The 23,070-nt window shown below is 40.0% G+C and overlaps 1 protein-coding gene across 5 annotated transcripts in view; it reads left to right on the forward strand.

Moving 5' to 3' along the window:
- asic2 (acid-sensing (proton-gated) ion channel 2) overlaps positions 1–23,070 on the forward strand; it is a 391,397-nt gene that overhangs the window by 325,677 nt on the left and 42,650 nt on the right. For all 5 annotated transcript variants that reach the window (XM_059557921.1, XM_059557944.1, XM_059557928.1 and 2 more), the window contains one exon: positions 9,374–9,524. In XM_059557921.1, coding sequence (XP_059413904.1) covers positions 9,374–9,524 — 151 coding nt within the window. The remainder of the gene's footprint in view (positions 1–9,373; positions 9,525–23,070) is intronic.

Consider the following 23,070-nt stretch of genomic DNA (forward strand, 5'->3'; position numbering starts at 1 on the left):
CAGCTAAACAACTAGATGTAAATGAGTGTGACCTTTTGTGAACATCAAGTTGTGCTTTATCTTCCACTGCTTTCCCTAAATATGATTAACATAATGTATTCCTTGTCTGCATATTCTTACGGTCAACCCATCGCATATTAACCTGTTAAAGGAGCCCTGCCACAGTCAAGCTTCTCTTGCCTACAGCCATATCACACAAGTACCTTTGCTAATAGCATCTCTGTTGGTGTCATTAAAAGCAATGGGCATCACTCAAACCAGGTCACGACCTTTTTGTTCTAGAACACTCAAACTGCTTCCTGTCTTTGAATGTTTAATGAGAATTTTTGTGTTCGCAGAAGCGCACAAACCAGCTAATGAGCTTGATTTAGCTCACAAAGGCGCTTGTACACCAACATCCACAAAGAAAGTTGTGAAGTTGTCACAAATGTGACTGTTATGAGATGCAAGTTAATTGAAAGTGAATTGATGTATTTTGTAGCATCCTGTGTTCTAACAGTAACCTGCTAACTTTGAGGTAACAGAGGTTGTCTTGTCTTGACATAAACACACCAAACTACAGCACTGATGGAAGAATTCTATTTATTTATTTCCTCTCTGTGAAGAGTACATGTAAAAAAAAAAAGAACCACTTTTTGTGTTTCATTACTTGGCTGAATTAGTTTAATGGATTTAGAGGCTATTAAGAAAGTATTTGGCATGTGTGCTCAAATCAAACCTTCACAAATGTTTTGCTGTTTGCTGTTAGTTCAGAGATACATCTTTGGTCAATAACAGCAAATGACTATTGGCATGTTTACAGTGACTCTGAACGTCAACATGCTAGGTACTAAGTAGTAATGACAGTGCACCCACAAGATCTTTATTGCAAACAACAGCAGTCATAATGGCTTATTGACTGTTTTTAAAGGGTCATATGCATTTGTGTGCTTTGTCTATCAGTATTCTGTGACAGATTTTTGCAGATGTTTGGTTAACCTCATTTAGTAAGACAGCGATTAGCAACCACCCTTAAATTGCGTCTTTTATTAAGGTGGTTTGAGTTTTTAGATTAAATTGTTTGACATTTGCTCATTGTCAAAGCTGTCTGGCTTAAATCCTAAAGGGATGGTCTGGTTCTAAAGAGACGTCTTTGGTTTTATGAAGAAAGATGGCTTTAAGTTACTGGTTCCTATTTAATAAGCCGCAAGTTATCTTGAGCGGAAATCCTTGCTTCTGTTTGCCTTGTCAGTTGAAATTAAATTGAATTTGTAACAGAGAACAAGAACAAGAAGTAAAGCTGTCAGTCATTGCAGAAAATGAGGAATGTATGTTACTCTCTCTCTCTCTCTCTCTCTCTCTCTCTCTCTCTCTCTCTCTCTATCCATTAAGAGTAATCTCTGCTAGCACTTAGCTCAGGCATGAAGGATGAGACTGAATATTCATGTCGATTTTGTGGGCTGTGGTCTGGCAGCTGCAGGCTATGGTAATTTATCTTGAACGTCCATATGTTTGTATGTGTGTGTGTGTGTGTGTGTGTGTGTGTGTGTGTGTGTGTGTGTGTATACAGACATGCTGTAAGGAGAAACCTTCTCAATCATTCATCCATCCATCAAGCTCCTACACTAGATAGAAGCAGCTCTTTCAGATATTTTTCCACACCAATCCTTGGAAAGAAACATTTTCAAAGCGGCTTTTCAAATACAGTTTCATGCTTATCTTCGAGCGAAGACCGAAATCTTTCAACATGTTTGCTGTACAGTACAGTCAGTGGATTGCACCTCTGGTAGAGAAATATAGTTCACCTCTCTATGCTTAAAGGTTAGTTCACCTAATAAAAAATATATATATATATATATATATATATTTCATCATTTATTCACCCTCATGTTGTTTCAAACCTGAATTGTCTTATTTTCTTCAGTGGGAGAATGCTTCAACTGTTTTTGCTTGTACAGTTAAAGTGAATGGGGTATGAAACAACATTAACTGTAGGGAACAAAAATAAATAAATATGGTGTTTCACTGAAGAAAAAAAGTCATGTCGGTTTGGAATGATATGATTCCAATTTAAATTTTTTCTTTAAAGAATCTTGATTCTTAGACACTGAGGAGGTTGAACCATGCATAATCTTAATTATCATCATTATGTACTATGTACTATATAACAAGGGATCCAGATTTTTCCAGTTATGTCTTTTCTTGTACATTATCATCAAAACAAACTGAGAATTGCTGTGACGACTGGGTGAAGGAGGAGCAGGAAGCAAGTGCGAGGTTAATAATGTTTAATGAGAATACGGAGACAATACAAAACTGGAACACAAACAATGCTGGGAGGAATGCACTGTCCAAGATGGTGGTGAGGAGTGATGACTCCGGAAGGCGGAGGTGAGTAGGCAGCAGGAGAGGGTGACACAGGAACTGCGGGGAAGCGAGCTGAAGGTAAGTTGTGTTGCTTGATGGTGGTTGCGAAGAGTGGACGGGGTTCCGGGGAAGACACGGACATCCAACGCAGAAACACACAAGAAAGCAAGGCACGGGTTACAAACAGGAAACAACGCTCTCACGAACACAAGACGCTAGACAAGCCATTATATAGGGATGAGTAATGAGTGACAGCTGTTGCTGATGACAATTAACGGAGACGCCCACAGACTAATCAGTCCTGACTCGTGACACACAGACTTCACCCACAAAGGGCAAAACCCAGAGGTCACAGTTTACCAACCGTGACAGTACCCCCTACCCCCCCCGCCCCTCCCTCTAAGAACGCCTCCTGGAGTTCCCAGAAGGGCCTACCTGCTGATTGTAATCATCAATAAGGGAGTGATCCAGTATGTCCCTAGCCGGTACCCAACTCCTGTCCTCCGGACTGTAACCTTCCCAGTCCACCAGGTACTGGAATCCTCGTCCCCTCCGTCTCGAGTCCAGAATACGATTAACCTAATAGGTCGGTTCCCCATCTACGAGACCCGGCGGCGGGGGAACCGGGGTAGGCGGATTAATACGTGAATAAAACACGGGTTTAATTTTGGACACTTGAAAGGCAGGATGTATCCTCCTGTACGCTGGAGGTAGTGAGTGAGTGACGTGACATTCGGCCAAGTATGGTGACCCATACTCAGAATTCATGCTCTGCATTTAACCCATCCGAAGTGACCACACACAGAGCAGTGAACACACACACACACACACACACACACACACACTGTGAACACACACCCGGAGCAGTGGGCAGCCATTTATGCTGCGGCGCCCGGGGAGCAGTTGGGGGTTCGATGCCTTGCTCATGGGCACCTAAGTCGTGGTATTGAAGGTGGGGAGAGAACTGTACATGCACTCCCCCCACCCACAATTTCTGCCGGCCCAAGACTCGAACTCACAACCCTTCGATTGCAAGTCCGACTCTCTAACCATTAGGCCACAACTTCCCCAAAAGCAGACAGAGTCACAGCAGACAGACTGTCACCAGACTAATGATCTTGGTGATAGTAAAGGGCCAATGAATTTGGGAGCTAATTTGTTAGAGACGGAACGGAGAGGAATATTGTTCATAGAAAGCCACACTTTTTGACCCACGACGTAAACGGGAGGCTTTGACCGGTGGCGATCAACCTTGGCCTTAGTGCGCTCCCTTACCCGGAGCAGAGTCTCGCGGGCTCCGGTCCAGGTGCGATGGCAGCTCTGGACAAATGCGTGAGCGGAGGGGACCGCGACTTCAGATTCCAGACTAGGAAAAACTGGTGGCTGGTAACCTAAGCTGCACTGAAATGGAGAGAGGCCCGTGGCTGACACTAGTAAAGAATTGTGAGCGTACTCCACCATAGAGAGTTGTTGGCTCCAGGAAGAAGGATTCTTGGAGACCAAACATCGCAACATCCTCTCTAAATCTTGGTTGGCTCGCTCAGACTGCCCGTTACTCTGGGGATGATAACCCGAAGACAGGCTAACCGACGCTCCTAACAACTTACAAAATTCTTTCAAAAATTTGGATATAAATTGGGATCCCCTTTCGGAAACCACGTCTACAATGAGGCCATGTAACCGAAAGACGTGATCTAGGACTCCTTGGCTGTCGGTAATTTGGGCAAGGGAATGAAATGTGCCGCCTTCGAGAACCGGTCAACTACGGTCAAAACGATGGGAGGGCGGTAACAAAATCTAGTGCAATATGTGACCAAGGTCTCGAAGGGACAGACAGCGGTTGAAGAAGCACATCAGGAGGCCGGTTAGATGACTTACCACTGGCGCAAACTGAGCAAGCCAAAACAAAATCGTGGACGTCACGAGCCATAAGTGGCCACCACAATCATTGTTTAACTAACCCTTTGGTTCTGCTTATCCCTGGATGACAAGGAACGTTAGAGCAGTGACCCCACTGAATGACTTCGGACCGTAACTCGGTGGGCAACCGGGCGGAGGCGTTACCCCTTCTAAGGCCGTCTTGACCTTCAATTCGACCTCCCATACGAGTGCTGAGACGACTATTTTCTCAGGTAAAATACACTCTGGAGTCACCGGGCGGGCGGAGGGATCAAAAAGACGTGACAAAGAATCGGGTTTGACATTTTTGGAACCCGGGCGGTATGACAGACTAATATCGAAATGACCGAAAAAAATGTGCCCACCGAGCCTGCCTGGAATTGAATCTTTTGGCAGTTCTAACATACTCTAAATTCTTATGATGGGTCCAAACAATGAAAGGTACCCCTGAACCTTCCAACCAGTGATGCCACTCCTCTAAAGCTAATTTTATGGCCAACAATTCTCTGTTACCAATGTCATAATTGAGTTCAGCAGGAGATAATCGATGGGAGAAAAACGCGCAGAGATGCATCTTATCGTCCGAGGCAGCACGTTGGGAAAGAAACGCTCCTACACCCACCTCTGATGCGTCGACCTCCACCACGAACTGCCGTGTGGGATCAGGGGCTACAAGGATGGGAGCCGAAACAAAGCGGCTCTTGAGGTTGGTAAATGCAGTTTCGGCTGCATCCGACCACCTGAACGGAGTACTGGGGGAGGTCAAGGCCATCAGAGGTGAGACTAGTTGGCTGAAATTACGAATGAAACGTCGAAAGAAATTGGCGAACCCCAGAAACTGCTATAGAGCCTTACGGGAATCTGGAGATGGCCAAGCTATCACAGCCTTAACCTTGTCAGGATCCATACGTATTCCTTCGGACGAGACGATATACCCTAGGAAGGGAATAGACTGTGCATGGAATACGCATTTCTCCGCCTTGACAAAAAGCCCATTCTCGAGTAATCTCTGGAGCACTCGTCTGACGTGCTGAACATGTTCCTGGAGAGATGAAGAAAAAATCAGTATGTCATCCAGGTAAACATATATAAACTGATATACCATGTCTCTCAACACGTCATTAACGAGTGCTTGGAAAACCCCTGGCGAGTTGGAGAGCCTGAACGGCATCACCAAATATTCAAAGTGCCCTCTAGGGGTGTTAAAGGCGGTTTTCCATTCATCCCCCTTCCTGATGCGGACCAAATGATAAGCATTACGTAAATCCAATTTTGTGAATACGGATGCTCCCTGTAACCTCTCGAAAGCTGAAGACATCAACGGTAACGGATAGGTGTTCTTTATCGTGATGTTGTTCAGCTCTCGATAGACAATACAGGGTCGCAGAGAAACATCCTTCTTACCCACAAAAAAGAATCCCGCCCCCTGGAGAAGAGGAAGGGTGGATGAACCTCGATGCCAAGGAATCAGAAATGTATTTCTCCATGGCCTCCCTCCCCGGAATAGAAAGAGAGTAAAGTTTGCCTTTAGGCGGAGACATACCTGGCACTAAATCTATCGCACAGTCGTAGGGACGATGCGGAGGAAGAGAAGCAGCACTGGACTTACTGAACACCTCCTTCAGGTCCAAGTACTCTGCGGGCACGTTTGGTAACACCATGTTCTCTTTCTGAAAGACAGAAACAGGCACAACAGGACAAGCAGAAACCAGACAAGACTCATGACAACTTTCACTCCACAATGTGACAGTGTTGGAACCCCAATCCACTCGTGGATTATTTTTGACTAACCAGGGGTGACCTAAAACAATGGGAGCTACAGGGGAGTCCATGAGGTAAAAGGATATGGTTTCACTGTGGTTGCCTGAGGTGAGCAGAGTGATGAGTTCAGTGTAGTGGGTGATGTGTGGCAGTTCCTGGCCGTTGAGTGCGGTGACATGGATGGGATGAGGCACAGGAAGGACCGGAATGTTCAAGTGACGTGCAATGAGAGAGTCAATGAAATTATCTGTCAGTCGTGAGTGTCATTCTCCCACCGCAGTTTCACCGGAAGGAGAGTCGATGATGTGGTTGAGGACTTCCCGGCGGAGATCCCACCCGATAGTAGCCTCAAACTTACTACCGGGCATGAATAGATGGAATGCTCCGAGCCACCGCAATATAAACACAGTCCTTGGGACCTCCGCCGCTCTCTCTCCCTCCGGGAAAGCCGAGCTCTACCCACCTGCATGGGTTCGTGATCGTCGACGGGACCGACCATGTTCTCTCGACTCGAGCGGCCCCTTTCCGGAGAGATGGGATGGCGTGTAGTACTGACTTGTCTACCCAGGCGGTTAATCCGAGCATCTACCCGAAGGGCCAGGTCGATAAGACCATTGATGGTTAGGGGCAGCTCGAGGAGGTAGATCTCCTTCTGAACACGGTCGGAATGCAGGAATCCCATGCAGGAATCGATCCCACTGCGCCACCTCATTCCACTGGCATGCGGCCGCCAGGGTGCGGAATTGAATGGAATAGTCCGCCACTGATGATTTTCCTTGTTTCAGGTCCGAGAGCTGGTGGGCGGCCTCCCTGCCGGCTGCGGCTCGATCGAAGACCTGTTTCATCTCATCGGAGAGGGTGTGGAACGAGGCGCAACACGGATGTTGATTCTCCCACACCGCCATCCACCATAAGGCGGCTCTGCCACATAGTAGAGTAAGCGCAAACGCAACCTTGGACTCCTCTCTCGCGAAGGTGCGGGGCTGTAATGCAAAATGCATGGAACATTTGTTAAGGAAAGTCTTGCAAAAGTTTGGCTCACCAGAGTAACTCTCTGGTGCCGGAAGTCGCGGCTCTGGCCGGAAGTGGTCCTGGGGGGTCTCCCGGGGGACAGGGATTGGGAGAGGGCGCAGTGGGAGAGGTGAGTTGGTGAATCTGCTGGGTGAGCTCGGACACCTGTGTCACCAGCGCTTGGATCGCGCGTCCGGTGTTCACGATGCTCTCCTGCTGCTGATCCATGCGGTTGACGCTGTGGTGAATAAATTCTGACACTGAAGTGGTGCTCGCTGCTTCCATGGTTGGTGAGAGCGTTCTGTGACTACTGGGTGAAAGAGGAGCAGGAAGCAAGTGTGAGGTTAATAATGTTTAATGAGAATACGGAGAAAACTGGAACACAAATAACGCTGGGAGGAATGCACTGTTCAAGATGGTTGTGAGGAGTGATGAATCCAGAAGGCGGAGGTGAGTAGGCAGCAGGAGAGGGTGACACAGGAACTGCGGGGAAGCGAGCCGAAGGTAAGTTGTGTTGCTTGATGGTGGTTGCGAAGAGTGGACGGGGTTCCGGGGAAGACACGGACATCCAACGCAGAAACACACAAGAAAGCAAAGCACGGGTTACAAACAGGAAACAACGCTCTCACGAACACAATACGCTAGACAAGCCATTATATAGGGATGAGTAATGAGTGACAGCTGTTGCTGATGACAATTAACGGAGACGCCCACAAACTAATCAGTGATGACGCGTGACACACAGACTTCACCCAAAAAATGCAAAACCCAGAGATCACGGTTTACCAACCATGACAATTGCTTTATCTCGCTCTCCTAATTGCATATCCTCTCACTATCGAATTAAGTCCCAAATTAGAGCTAAAAGCAGAATGAAAGGGATAAAGGACTTGGGCTTTGTAAAAGGTGGTGGTCCCTTTCTTCTGCGGAACACAAAAGGATAATCTACTGGCTGCTCTTTTCTGGGCAACTATAATGCATGGGACTAGAGCTTTCAAGCTTCCGAAAGGACTAAAAAGCAGCATTAAAGCAGTATGAAAGTCCACATGACTTTTGCTTTCTCAGTCTTCTGAAGCCATGTGAATGCTTTGTGTGAGTGATAGACTTCAAATAGATCAATTTAGAATAAAAAATAAATAAATCACTTCCAACTTCACCCTAGTTCTCCTTTTGAATATTCACGTGAGGCCATGAGAGAAGTATTGGTGCCCAATTTGTGAAATTTTCCCTTTGAATTTGATCTTTCCAGTAAATCAAAAACAGTCTGCATGGTTTGTTATTTGTGGTGAAGAAGATCAGTCTATAATGACTTAAATTCCTCCCATAAAACTATCATCATATGACTTTAGAAGAATATAGTTGCCTGGACCATTTTTATAATACTTTTATGGTGCTTTTGTATTCTTTTGAAGTGTGACGTCAGCTCTTCGTTGATTTTACTTGCATGAAAAAAATACATCTTTTGTCTTTCACAGAGGAAAGAAATACAACATGAGAGCGAGTGCATGGCATATGTGACAGAATTTTCATTTTCTGATAGAAATCCAAAATAATATTTCAAACAAATTTCTGTGTACTGCGTCTGTAGCATACAGCCAATTATCACAGCTATTCTGATTCGTGTGTAAAAATTGAAGCAAAAACACATTATGCTACATACAGAAATAATAACAGCCTATAATGAAAAATTGTAGCCTATAATTTACAGTATTGCAAATAAATCCTTCCATATGCAACTGTCAAACTTTTCAAAAGTAAACACTTTACAGTCTTGACTACAAAAAACACGTTATAATTACCGACCCTTGTGACAACTGCCTCCAATATATATAGTTATGTATAATATTTCAACTCTTGTTATGACCAGTTAAAAAAGTAAGGTCACTCAGTTATGTTTTTTTTTTAATATCTGTGCATTGAAAAACCAGGAAGGCACATGAGGGACAGGACATAAATATTGTAGGTGATATGTAAACCACTGTTTATTCTGAGCCGCATGCGTTCTGTATTCTCCGCTCATCAGAATTACATCAATATCTTATAACCAGAAGTTCATTGACCTTGAGAGAATTGCCATCTCAGGAGGATGTTTCAGACAACTTTACAGCTCAATAAATATACATATTTTGATACTAAATTATTCATGAAATGTAAAAAAATATACAAGCTTCATATAACTACTTCTAAACAGTTCAGGCCAATTTGCCTGCTGAGCTTTCATTAACAGTTTTTTTTAATGTAATTCATGGCATTTATACACATGCAGAGTAAGTCAAAATTATTGTTTGTGGAAATCAACAGCATGTTACGAATAAATGAATAAAAAAAGTCTAATAAACTCTCTCTCTCTTTCCAGGTGTTTACACGTTATGGGAAGTGTTACATGTTTAACGCTGCCGAAGAGGGGAAAACTTTGAGGACTACGATGAAAGGAGGCACAGGCAACGGCCTGGAGATCATGCTGGACATCCAGCAAGATGAATACCTGCCTGTTTGGGGAGAAACAGGTACACACACACACACACACACACACACACAAACACATGCAGTCACCCCTAATCACACTATTGTACACTTGAGCTCTCCCAGAGGTTTTCCTTGTTAAACATCTCTCCTCATTTGCAGGAGAAACTCTGATTGTCTTACAGGTGTCTGATTAGGGCAAGGTTTTGTCAGCGCTTTCATTGTGTTGCCCGTCCCCAGGGACGCAGTGAATATTTGTGAGAGAAACACACCTTGAAGAACAGCTGTGATGCTGTAATGGTGTTGACAAATCCAGTGGGATTCATTATCAAATAGAAGTTCTTGCATGCTGTTGAACTGATCTGATGCAGCTACACTTCTCTGAACAGTGGTACACAAACACTTCACTTTTTTGATTACCATTATGACACCCGTGCAAAGCATAGCTTCCCTTGTAGTGTGTGCGATATTTCAAAGGAGATGAAAGCATTTAGGATTAAGAGAGCGGCATTGAGTATTCCCAGCAAAAGATTCATTAGCATTTGAAAGGTTACAAGTTTAGCTGAGGCTGAATTCAAATTTATTCCAAGAAATATCAACATACTTTTTCTGACAATGAACTATGAAAAGGAATCAGAGCATGATGACTTTACATTTCATCAGCTGTTTTGAAGAGTGGCCTTTAAAGCAATGGCACGTATTCTACCTCAGCTTTATTGCTGCTTGCAGGGCTGATGCGTAAATCCTTTAGATGTACTTTTTCCTCACCGTCACATAACTGTAAATGATATGGACAATTCTTCTAAAAATTCCTATGTACCATAGATCCAGTATGTGGCCTGTTTTATGGCCCAAAGTCCATCTGTTTTCGGATCAGCCATTAGAGCAGTGCTGTGGGGCAAGTGCCTTTGGGGAGATTTTGTAAAGGTGAATACTGAGGTCTCAATCACTTCCTTGCATTCAAAGTTAATGCTACGATGACGCAAGCAATGAAGTTTGTGCACAATTTCTTCTGCTCCTCTTTTCTCTTTATATGGTGTCCAGCATTCTCGCTGCACTGCTCTTATGTAAACACATTCTCGCGTGTATCATTAAAGCACCAGATTTGAATTGTATGAAGATGTTCAGTGAATAATGACTCACACAAAGCTATCGTATGGTTTCAGAAGACTCTGAATATTCCTCATTTGGAATCAAATTTGTATGATTCTTTTATGCAATTTTTGGAGTTTGAGAGCCACTATCCTCTCATCCCATATCCATCTCCTGTTGTGAAATAAATTTTCATTTTTGGATGAACTTATCCTTTGATATTACTCCAGCAAAGATTTTTTCATTTATTATGTATTCATTTATTTGAGGACATTTGGATAAAATTATCAAAATGGTCCTTGCACAGAAAATAATAGAACACTATAATTCAGAAAATAAATGATCTTTTCAATATTCAACAAAATCAAATTTAAAGTTTCATTATTTATTTTTTTAAAAACATAATGCTGTTTCATTCCTCAACAGAAAAAGGCACACAACGCTGAAAGACAAAATGATGTTTTTCACAGCAGTTTTTTAGTGAACGTTCACAACTAATAGATGCAGAAGATGATGCTATAGTGGTGGGGGAGTTTTTCAAGCTTCAACGGGAGGTTTTACAATGAAAAATTTAAATAAAAAAAATGTTGCACCGGTTGGATAGACACAAAGTCAGCAGATCACCGGCTGTATTGTTTACTTTCTTTGGAGTCTAAATTATTAAGACCAGAAAGTCATCTGTCTGCATCCACCGCTCTACCTCTGACACTCAAACATTTTTGGAGGGCCATGGGTAAAGAAATTGAGAAATTGGAAATGGAAGAGGTGAAGAGGAAGTGTGCGCATGCATATGTAATATAATAAATGTGCTACGTCGTGCTGAAAAATCTTGGCAAGATGCACAAGGAAGATGACATGTCTGGAGCAGAGAAAGAGCCCATGATAAACTTGCTATCATCTTTTTCAAATTTAAGACATTGAGAGAGATCTCTGAGCCTCACTGAATAAATGTGCAGCCAATCCGTCATTCTGTCTGCTGGTTTCAAACTCTGATGAATGCAGAGTGATGAAGAACTTATTCACTTTGAAAGAAGAAATGGGCAGATAAACCATATATTATGTAGAGCAAGATTTGGTGTGCTTGAAGGGGAATATTTATGTGTTTATTGTTTTTTGGATGCGGTGGTGAAACTCAGCACTACTGTAAATTCAGTTGAAAGATCACTACTTTGCTTTCTTGTTTCAATGCATTTTGCATTCCCCTTTCTTGTTTCACTTCTCTTTCCTCTTCATGTTTTTGTGTTATTCTTCTAAATAAGTTCCTTCATACTAAATAAACTTACTTTCACTATCTCTGCTTGTAAAAGATAAAAATGTAATTCAATGTAAGTTGGCTAACTTTCATTAGTTATCTTATCTGTGGGTTGTAAGATCTAGAATTTTTAAGTATAATAAAGTATCACTGCAAGATTACATTTTTCTAAATAAATGTAGAAAGAGAGAGACATGCATAAATGAATTACTTGCATCTGTGTTATTCACTATTTAGACTGACCAAGGATTTAAAATATTTACCAGCATATGTTTGCACAAGATGCAAGCTGTTTGTAAATCTGTCCCTTAAAATGCCACCTATATGGGTGTTTTTTTTTTATTTATAAATTTCATTATATTTAATATGGACAATGGTGGAAAAGCACTTCATGTCCCATGAAGGCTGTCTTTACATACTGACTGTTTTTTTTTACATATTGTAAATGTAGTATAAAGTCATCTGGAAAAAAATGTGGTAAACATTTTTTGGTGCTGCATAGAAACATTTGTGTGGGAAAAATGCTTTGATGGCTGTGTTAATTTTACATTATTGGGCTTAGTTCAGAGAATTTTATTTGACACTGGGCTTAGTTCAGAGAAATTTGAGAAAGTATGTTGATAAAACATATGCATAATTAGAAATTAATGATCCAGCTATGGTTTGATGTAAACTGTGTTGGGGTGGTGAAATTCCTCTGTTGCTGTAACTTTAAATTCAGAACATTCCTCTTCAAACTCCAAATTCAACACCCTGTGAGGCTCAAATCAATTCAAATTCAAACCCATGAACTGAAAAGGAACCCATTTGAAATTCCAACTTGCTCAACCATGATGCATGTGTGTGTGTGTTTAAAGGTGAAGGCCTCTGTGCTACAATATAGTTGGTCTAGTTTAGGGAGGAGACCACTAAACCTCTCTTCACTCTCTTTCTGTCCTTCATGCCTGCTCTCTTGTTTCTATATCTGATCTAAGCCAGATATTTATGCATTCTGCTCAGCAGCATGTGTTGCTTTTCCACTTTAGCTGTGGAAATGCCGGCAGGTTTTGGTTGGTGAACATTAAGTCTGGAATCAACAGCCTCAATCTTTAAAGTTATAAAATTTCACATGGCAAATATTTGATTGATTTATTTCCGTTTCTGAACTTTAATTAAACCAACTTGCTTAATTATTGGGATGAGGACCCCAAATTGTCAATAGTCTTTTTTTTTTTTTACCAACAACTGTTTGGTTGTGTGCAAATATGTCAATCACAGCAAAATAGCAGTATGATGATTATCAGCAAAATTATTTCTTTGCCTCTTCTAATAAAACACAAAAAGTGTTATTATGTGTCTTGTTAGAACAGGAAAAAGGACAAATCAGCAGTCTATACAAATGAAAAATAGAAGCCCGGTGTGTCATAGATTGCTCAAGAGAGGATGAAAAGAGACTCTCCGAATAGGTGTTGTTGACTTTCCTTCACACGCATCACTCTGTACCTCATTTCCCATCATCCCCTCATAATGACCTCTCTTTCATCTGTAATATCTAAAGTGTCAGGTGGAAGAGAAAAGATGCAAAGAGACTGCCTTCAAAAGCACTGGCATTGTTTTGAGTTGAAGAGAGTCCTTCTCATCTGTCTGCTAAGAGCATCAGTCTGAAGACTGATTGAATCTTACCGATTCATCTTAACACGCACACATACAAAAATAAATAATTCTTGCAATGTGAATACATTTATGCTAGGTTTTTTCATTAAATGATTATCTCATTCAATTATGAAAACCACCCCACACTGTAAAAAAAAAAAAAAAAATTCCCTACAAAAAACCTGATAATATATTGGCAGAAAATTACCAGGACATTTTTTTGTTAAATTTACAGACACTTCCTTCAACACTGAAATGGAAAATTCTGTAGATTTACATTTTCTTCTGTACCATAAACAGAAAACCCGTTATGCAGAGATTTCTAAAAAAAAAATATATAGCATAGGCCTATCTTTTGTGGCAAATAAATCCAGCACAATATATACAAATTGAACATGGTTTATTTTTACCTGTAAACATTCTTAAAAATGCATTCAGTAGCTTTTATTTGCCTTAAACAGGTGAAGTCAAAAATATTATGACATCAATTAATTTAACAATGTGTAAAGCATCACTGAAAATGCTTATATTATGGAACACTTTTTAGTTTTAAACAACAACATAAAACACCTTGAGCATGTACTTGTACAATATTGGTGTTGCACCAAATAGTGGTCACGAAGACATTTTCAAATACATTGGGAACTTTTTTTATACAAAGACAGGAATGTCATTAATAACAATTGAGGGTACCGAACCCGAGACTACCTGGAGAAGGTGATCCGAGTTCGGTTGCTCCCGAGCTGTGGCACGGTTCACATGAATGTGCAAGCAACATGGACTCGGGTGCGCACTTGTTCAAGAAGTAAAGTATCCTGCCCATGCGTAACACTGTCAATATAATTGTTTCCTCAACACACGAGAGAGCCGAGGTTGAGTCCCCACACTCCTAAAAGTCAAAATTAAATAAAATTAAATAATTAAAATAATAAAAAGTAATTATTATATTGTGCATAATAGCACCAAAATAACAAAAAATATTACATCTATGCTCAGTCGCGTTGTGTTCTCCATGCGTTTTCTGTGTGCATTTGTGATGACGTAAGGTGACTGCAAACACACCTGGGTTCGATAGAACTATTGAGTGTGAAAGCAGACCAACGTTGTGGGCGGCGCCAGGAACAATCATGCTCGTACCACAGCAAACAAGCCCAGTGTAAAAGCTCTCTTAAATTTTGTTCAGAATAGGCAGGAGACACACATAGGGACATAATAGACCAGACGACAAAAAAGTGACCTGAACACAACTTAAGTAGGATGGCTGATGAGGGTAATTAACCACACGCACCTGAACCAAATGACAATAATCATACATGAGGGAAAACGAGGTCACACAGAACACATGAGTAATGAAAACACAGCAAAAGTCCAATGGGGTGTGATAAGGGTATTCATTAATTATAGGGTAGTCTCAAGTAGCCAGATCTTCAGACTGATGGCTGAAAGTCTGGAGTCTATGGCAGCTTTTATTGGCCAAGGCCTGTCCACCCGTCCACAAACAAATCAAACAACCAATCATGAATTTGTTTCATTCAACGTCACATTTCAGGGCGTGGAAATGTCGCCACAACAACAGACCTCTGAGAGTGTAAAACTCTTAGAAGTATTTTAAATATTATATGTCTCGAACTCAAAATTTTTGACATACTTTTGAATATCCCATGTTTAGTTGATCATAATAAGCACTCATCGTCACAGATGTAAACTCAATGGCTTTCTTCTTTTGTGAGGGGGTTTAGCACTGCAGCATTTTTGTTTTCAGGCAGAATGTGGGATGTGGGGTATGGAGGGTTGTGAGAGATTGTGGGTGAAACGTTTTTTTGGCTGCTTTTCCTTTATAGCCATTAGAAAATTTAAGAAATCTGTCTATCAGGATATATATTTTGTGATTTGACTGGAACGGAGATTCTGTGAACTATGCTCCAATAATTGGTGACCTCTGACTTACATATTCCAGGACTCTGTACTTCTCTGCCAAGTTATATAACAAGGCTTATATATTTGCCTTTGGCATTCTTTACTAAGACAGTGAAAGAGGTTTATTGTAAATCCACACAGATCTAAGCTAAACTACTGTTCAAGAGTTTGTGATCAGTAAGATATATATATGGCAAAGAAATTAATAAATTAATTCAGCAAGGACAAATTAAATGGGCATTTATAATGTTACAAATAGTCTGTTTTAAAATAAATAATAAATATGAATCAGGTATTAAGTGGCTATTGTGAAGAAATGATTGGCAAACATTTTTAGTATGTAGTTAGCAGATTTATATGGGGTTATGATATTATCCAGTAGAAACCAAGGACTGCTGAAATGAACAGATATTCAGGATAGAGGACATGGTACTCAGGCATAAGAGTAAACAGAGATCCACTTGAACACATACACATCTAAACAGCACTACAATAAAAAAAAATAAAAAAAAATAAAATAAAAATAAAATATATATATATATATATATATATATATTAACATGAAACTTTAAATAATGCAAATTGCATTAAATGCATTTGTATGCTACTGGCATGTTTTGAATTTACTATAATTCGTCATCTACAACAGCAGAAAGTGTCTGAGCCTCCTGTCTTTATTCCTGTTTGTGTTTCTCTCTTCATTCTGTTTCTTTATTCTCTGAGGTTTAATTTGGAGTGACAGATTTTTATCTGGAGCAAACAATGAATTAGCATGACAATTTAAATACGAAATTATTCACCAACCCAACAGCAAACATTCACATCTCATCATTAACCTGCAGACACACACAACAACATATTCACACACACACACACACACACACACACACACACACACACACACACACACACACACACACACACACATACACCATAAATCATGAATGAATGACTTAAGCAAATAGACTACATTGCATTAGTCTTGCATTAAGTTCAACTAGTGAGGACAATAAAGTGGTGGGCTCTATTTATAAAATTTTGTAGTATTTCATAGCACTCTTTCTTTCTGTGCTGGAAATGTCTTTTTTATAACATTTAAGGACACAAGAAAACAACTGACCTAAAAATAATTTCTTATGTAATGGCACAGAACATGCACTAGCAGCACTTTGACTGAAGCAGCACCAGAAACCCGTCACAGTATTTTAGTACAGCCTTTCTTCTACAAATGGAACATTATGATTTATTTATTTATGTATGTATGTATGTATGTATGTATTTATTTATTTATTTATTTATTTATTTATTTATTTATTTATTTATTTATTTATTTATTAATTAATTATTATTATTATTTTTATTATTTTAGTGAACAGGGGCTCGTTCTTCGTACGTTGCTTATTACATCCGAGATCAAATGACACATCCAAGATGATTTCATCGTGCTAATCATAATCCGGCTAATTGAGTTCTTCGAACACACCTGTTGTTTATGATTAGTATCGCTGGATTGAGTTATCTGAGATAACTGCGCGTTCACGCGCTGGCTTAAAAGGGGATATGTATCGATAGTAGAAACATTGATCAGCAACGCTGCTATTGGCTGCTCAGCATGGCCAAAGAGCGCGCACAGTTTTTCTCCTCAGCAGAGCAAGATAGTCGAAGTTTATTCGGAATTTTAATGTTTAATCAAAACGCCAGGGAACACCTCAAAGTCTGCAGAAGCCAGGAGAGAGGGCTGGCAAAAAGTAGCAGACAAGTTAAATCCGTTAGAAGTGGCCATGTAATATTTTTTTTTTATCACTTACTAGCCTATATTTTTGTATTTTAATAATTGCATAATTATTTTGTTCATTGTAATGTCAGAGTCACCACACTAGAACATGGGAACAAATAAAAGTGAAGTACAAAATATTCTACATGGTATTTTTTTGTTATATTATAGTCTCTTCTCTTCTATAAAAGGCACTGTTAAATAAATGGTTGTCTGTTTATAATAGCAACCAAGAAAAAGGCTGAAAAAAATAGAAAAGATCTTAGTAGCCTACACTGTAAAATATTTTGCTGCATTAAATTAAGGCTGTATAGTCATTTCAACTGTTAAATCTTGAGTAATGATGAATTGCTTTGACTTGTGAAAGTGAAAACTGATAAACTTATGTTAATGTAAAACTATTTATTGAAGAAGAGTTCAAAAAGAGTTATTGATCACATTTTTCCCAAGTGTAGTTCATTGTAATGACATTGTGTTTTCCTCTTTTGTGCACTTTTACATAATACACCAACACTTGTTAACTTAAGTGGACATTTTCTAACTTTCCAAAGGAAAGAAAGTATAAGACTTTGTAATGTCTATTTGTTTCCATTGCACTGGACAGTGAATAAACCCTCTCAGATAACTGTCATATGGAGGAACTAGCCTACCTGCAAGTGCATAATAACTTTACTTAATTTATACTTGTATGCTTTATGGCTGCAGTATAAGTTGCAGGATTCCACATCTACAGAAAGGCCTACAGAATAGTCTGCACAGACAGAGGAGACATAGGCCTAAAGGTGGGCAGTGTATAGCCAACTTTTCCTTTTTATTTGTTGCATGAGGCATGTGTCTAATATCTCTTGTTGCAGGCACTTGACCACTGGCTTTTCTTTACAAAGAACAATTGAAATAAAACTCAAGGAACTAAGCATATTTGTCTTTTATTAAACATTTAATGAAAAGTGTTTTTTTGGCAATGTTGTGTAATATGGCACATGCAACAATGTGTCAGGTCCTGTCAGGTGTGCAACCCTCAGACTTTTCAGACACTGAAATCTTCCCTTTAGATAGCCAAAGTTAATCTCATTGTGTGCCCTTGTCCTGGAGCTGCAACTGGTTTGGGTCAGGGAATGGGGTCATAAAACACCTGTCTGCAGGCAGGAACATGTCATAATCACCTATGAAATAATGCAGTTCTGTTAGGATCAGCATAAGTGTAATATAGCTTGATATTTAATTGTGGAATTTTCCTTACCACTTTTCAAATAATGTGCATAAATGTGAATCTCTGCAAATTCTTAAGTCATGCACAGATCCTGGCCATTTGCTTTCACATTTGTGATATGGAAGATTTGTCAACTTCCTTTTTTATTTGATATAATATTATTAATCTGGAATATTAAGAATCACAATAGTAATTGGGCTGCACATTTACATTGTGAACCCCCTTTCTGTTCACATAATCCCCTTCATTGAGGCCTTGATGGCAGTCTATGGTCTAGCATAAGCCTGAGTGACATATACTGTAATCAGCATGGCCATGATTGCATGATCTTCATTAAAAAAATATTTAAATAGTCTAATAAATAGTATAGTCGTCTAATAAATAAAAAAATAAAAAACTGCTTAAAAAACTGCTTTACAACTTTGGGTCTAAAGTGGCTTGGAAATGTCACCAAAAAAAACTAAAACTGTTTTTTAAACCTAAAAGCCCAGGGAAACTCCGAATGGCACGACAGACAGCACTTTCCATCAAGTTCTCCGCATCTCCAATAGTAGGCTATAAAGGAAAGAGCCACTCGCAAATAATCTTAGGGTACAGTTTGTTCTGTAGTTAAAGCCCGACTCCGACAAGTCGAAAATAAATGTGCCTTTCCAACAAATTAATAATATAAACGACAATCTCAAGAGTCACGAAAAAAAAAAAAAAAAATATATATATATATATATATATATATATATCTCAGAAAGTGCACTATTGCGCTGGACTTCCCGTATCATCTCCGTTTATGAGCCGCAGTCTAATCCTGTTTACATGAAATAAGCCTGCTCGCGAGCAGGTTTAAGATTGCGCACCTGTTGCTATGACAGCAAGTCCGGGATGAGCATCGAAGAACCAAACAATCCAAGATCATGCCAAATCGTCAACAATCAAATCCAGCTAACTGAGTTAGCGACGTACGAAGAACGAGCCCCTGGTCCACAGTGCTAGTCATTGTTGACTGTTTATTTTTATTTGACTTTTTTGCCGGTTTAATAAATACAGTTGTTGGACAGTAAATGATTTGATTTTTCTTTCTTTCTTTGCAACATAGTTTATATATACTCTGGTCTGAAAATTTGAGTCCACTTGACTCTTTGAAAGGTTTTGAGCTTTAAACTGTCTTTTGGAAAGTAATACCCATCATATTTGACAAGCTGCACTTTGGTGCATTTGATATGGGACACGTGAACACACACACTTACACAGCAGAAAGTATTGACTGGTCCCAGTGTGTGTGAGGCTGATTGCAGCTGCTGTCATTGTGTGTCCATCACTGCTTTGGTCTTTGGAGTGTGAGTAGAAGGTGGGGGGTCTTTGTGGCTGTGCTCTCCTGTTATAGATGGCTGTTAAGATGCCTGCAAGCCTGCGGGGGTCCTGATGACTGAATGAGGCCTCTCTCCTTGCCAGGCCTTTGAGAATGGTTGAGGCGGGAGGGGGGAAAATGAACACATCTCTTGCAACCAATATCACAGGCTAGCGAGGCACGGCTAATCAAACAAAATGACAGATATTAAATGTGTGAGTGAGTCATGGAAATACATTTGAGAGAGAAAAAAAAAACAGGTTGTTAAAACAGATCTCATTTCCTGACACACTTTGCTTTATTTGATTGTGTGTGTGTGTGGGGGGGTTTGTAATAGCATGTTATGATGTTGAATTGAGCTTAATGGTACTAAAGCTGTTACTTTTTCACAGATAGTCAGAATAACCGCTGCATGGGTGAAAACATTCAAAAGTAGATCAAAACTCACAGTGGGTCATGTTCACTGCTCATATTTCTGTATAAGCATATGTGAATGTTTTTGCACCAAAATCAGGATTAATTAGGTTTAATTAGTTCTATTTTTGGCTTTATTTTGATAAAAATGTGTGTAGTGGACAGCACATTCCAGGGCCCAGTTTATGTCGGGTCCCTCTCAGACCACAATAGTGGACAAAGCTTTGCAAAATTTTTATTGAATCTTGGTGGACTAACATAAGAAAACTGTCCAACACCAGGACAAATGACAGACACTAGAGATGCGCGGTTGGCGGTTACAGCCGCGGACTGCGCGGATAAACCGCGGATCGGGCGGATGACGTGTCGAAAAATAATATTTTAATTAAATTCGGGCGGGTGGCAGGCGGTTGAATCAATCAAATTAAAAAGATATGTATACATTGTTAAATATTGTTATCTGACTATACCTACATCCAAAAAAATCTAGCACACTTTCAAATAGTCAAATTTTCATCAGACAGTAATATGGCTAGTCGAGTCTATGCAGATCGATTGCTTGTTATTATCAGAGATGGCAACACCGGCAAAGGAGGTCCTATGTGGCAAACTCAAAAAAAGAGAATTAAAAACAAAGGAAACAGAAGATCAGAAAAAGTCTATTGGGGCATAGACTTGTCATGCAGGCAATTTAGCCTGGTCAGACTTTATGTTCGTTCAAAGAGGGATGGCATATTTATTTTTCTAATTTAATTTTGTGGGGGGGACTGAGCCTATATAAGGCTTAGCTACGATATGCCATTTTTTATTTATTTTTTTCAACTGTTTGCCAAAACATGCGACTATAGCCTATGCCTACATTAAGATATTTATTTTAATCATTTTTTACTGCCTGTTGTTTCTTTTGGCATATAAAATAGGCATTGTCTGATAGAGATATCAATAAAGGTTCATCTGTGTCGCAGAATTGGTGTTGTTTCCGATTTCGGTTTGGGGGGGTTGGGAGTATAAGTCATTCTACGAAAGCACTGTATAACTGATATAGGCTTATTTTTTTATTATTTTTTTTCCTTTTTATTCAAAACAATTCCAAACATGCTTAATATATCAGGAAATATCTCGTTTCTCAAATATGTGTAGGTAAACGCGTTTTGCACCTTTATAGATTGTTATTTGATCAATATATGGAAATGTAGTGTAATCTATTAACTACACATAAAAACCTGACTTTTTACTTAAGTGCCATATCATGCCATAAAATATTTTTAATACGACTGAATTTGCATTTAATGTAAATTTTAATAACAATATTGTAAGATACTTATTTTAACACTTTCATTTTGCAGAGAGTAAAGAACATTTACATTATCAAAAAACATTTTCATTCAGTCTAGCCAGAGTTCAGGCACTCTCAAAAACTCCCATTAAAATCACTGAAGCACTTTACATTATGAAACGAATATCTTACTTATATTCGTACGCACATCTGCACTTTTTGTTGTTTCTGATGAGAAAATTCGCTAAATAATTCAGTCAGCTAGCAAGTGAACAAAACACTGCGTTTCAGTGATGACTCTTCTGGACATCTCTCATTGGCCATTGCATCCATAAGCGCAACAGAATAGTTTCTGATTGGTTATCATGAAGCGTTGTACGAACGCGTCTGTCTCTGGCTCAGCGCCAGCCAGCAAACGCAGATTTGAATTTAGCAGCTGATGCTGTGCACTGAACGATCTAATCACACCGCTGTGATTGTATCAAATATATAAAAAATATTATTCTGCAATTTTTTTTTTTTTTTTTCGTTTGGAAGCTGCATCTAAAATCCACTTGGCTCAGAAATCTGAGGGGGCACGTGCCCCCTCACTTTGAATGGGCACGACGCCTCTGTGCGGATGGATGGCGGACGGATGATTAGTTTTGTGATACGGTTGCGGATGAAATAATAGCCCATCCGCGCATCTCTAACAGACACCTCTAAGAGGGCAAGAAAAGGCCTTTGGTACAATGCCCGGGAAGCACAGGACTTCCTATTTGATCAAAATGCAGTTTCTGATTTCTCAGGTTTTGGCCTGTGACCGCCAGCAAAATGTCTTAGGACCTCTGGATGCAGTACCAGTTAAAACAAAGAGAGATCACCGAGTTCCATCCCAATCCATTCATAACTATGTCCTCAAACCTTAAACTGATGCAAACTAAAACCCATACACATAAGTATTCTTAGTGACAGCAACATGTAGTGCAACATCCTACACAAACTCAGCTGTTAATGGACAAATGAATGCATGCATGACAGTTCAATCTTTTTCCATCATGTTTGAACTTAATGTGTAACATTGCCAAATGTATTCTGGTTGTGGTTTGGTAAAAGTCACCGGTGACAAAATTTTAGTGACACTTTTCTAAATGTGTGTTTGAACTATGTATAAAAGGTCCCCCAGGAGAAAAGAAGGGTGTCCCCCCACTCTGACAGAAACAACCAATCACAGCCTGGAAATGGAGAAGCACCAAATTGCAATCTCCTCCTCATCAGAAAGAGATAAAGGTACCTTCCAAAAGACGCTCCTGACGAATCTGAGTCCAATGAGGGAAGAGGCTATAACAGCTACATTGTTCTGAGTGTGAATCTGCAAGAGGAAGGGTAACTAACGGATCAATTCTGAGTCTCGGTCCTCTAAAGAGACAAACGAAACAGAACAACCCGTTCTGAGTCTCCAGCCTGTTCCAGGAAAGGCAGCAACAGACACAACCGTTCTGAGTCTGAGTCTTGTCCAGGAAATTACTGCAACAGATCACCAACATTCTGAGCCTCAGGCCCGTGAGGGAAGAGGCAATAAAAGATACCAAGTCCTGGGTCTCCAGCTTTGAGGCAGCAACAGATACAACCACGTTCTGAGCCTTCAGCCTGTGAGAAGATAAATATTACGTTTAGAGTCTTCGTTCAGCGATACAACAAA

This window comes from Carassius carassius, chromosome 1, assembly GCF_963082965.1.
Source record: "Carassius carassius chromosome 1, fCarCar2.1, whole genome shotgun sequence".
Lineage (NCBI taxonomy): Eukaryota > Metazoa > Chordata > Actinopteri > Cypriniformes > Cyprinidae > Carassius > Carassius carassius.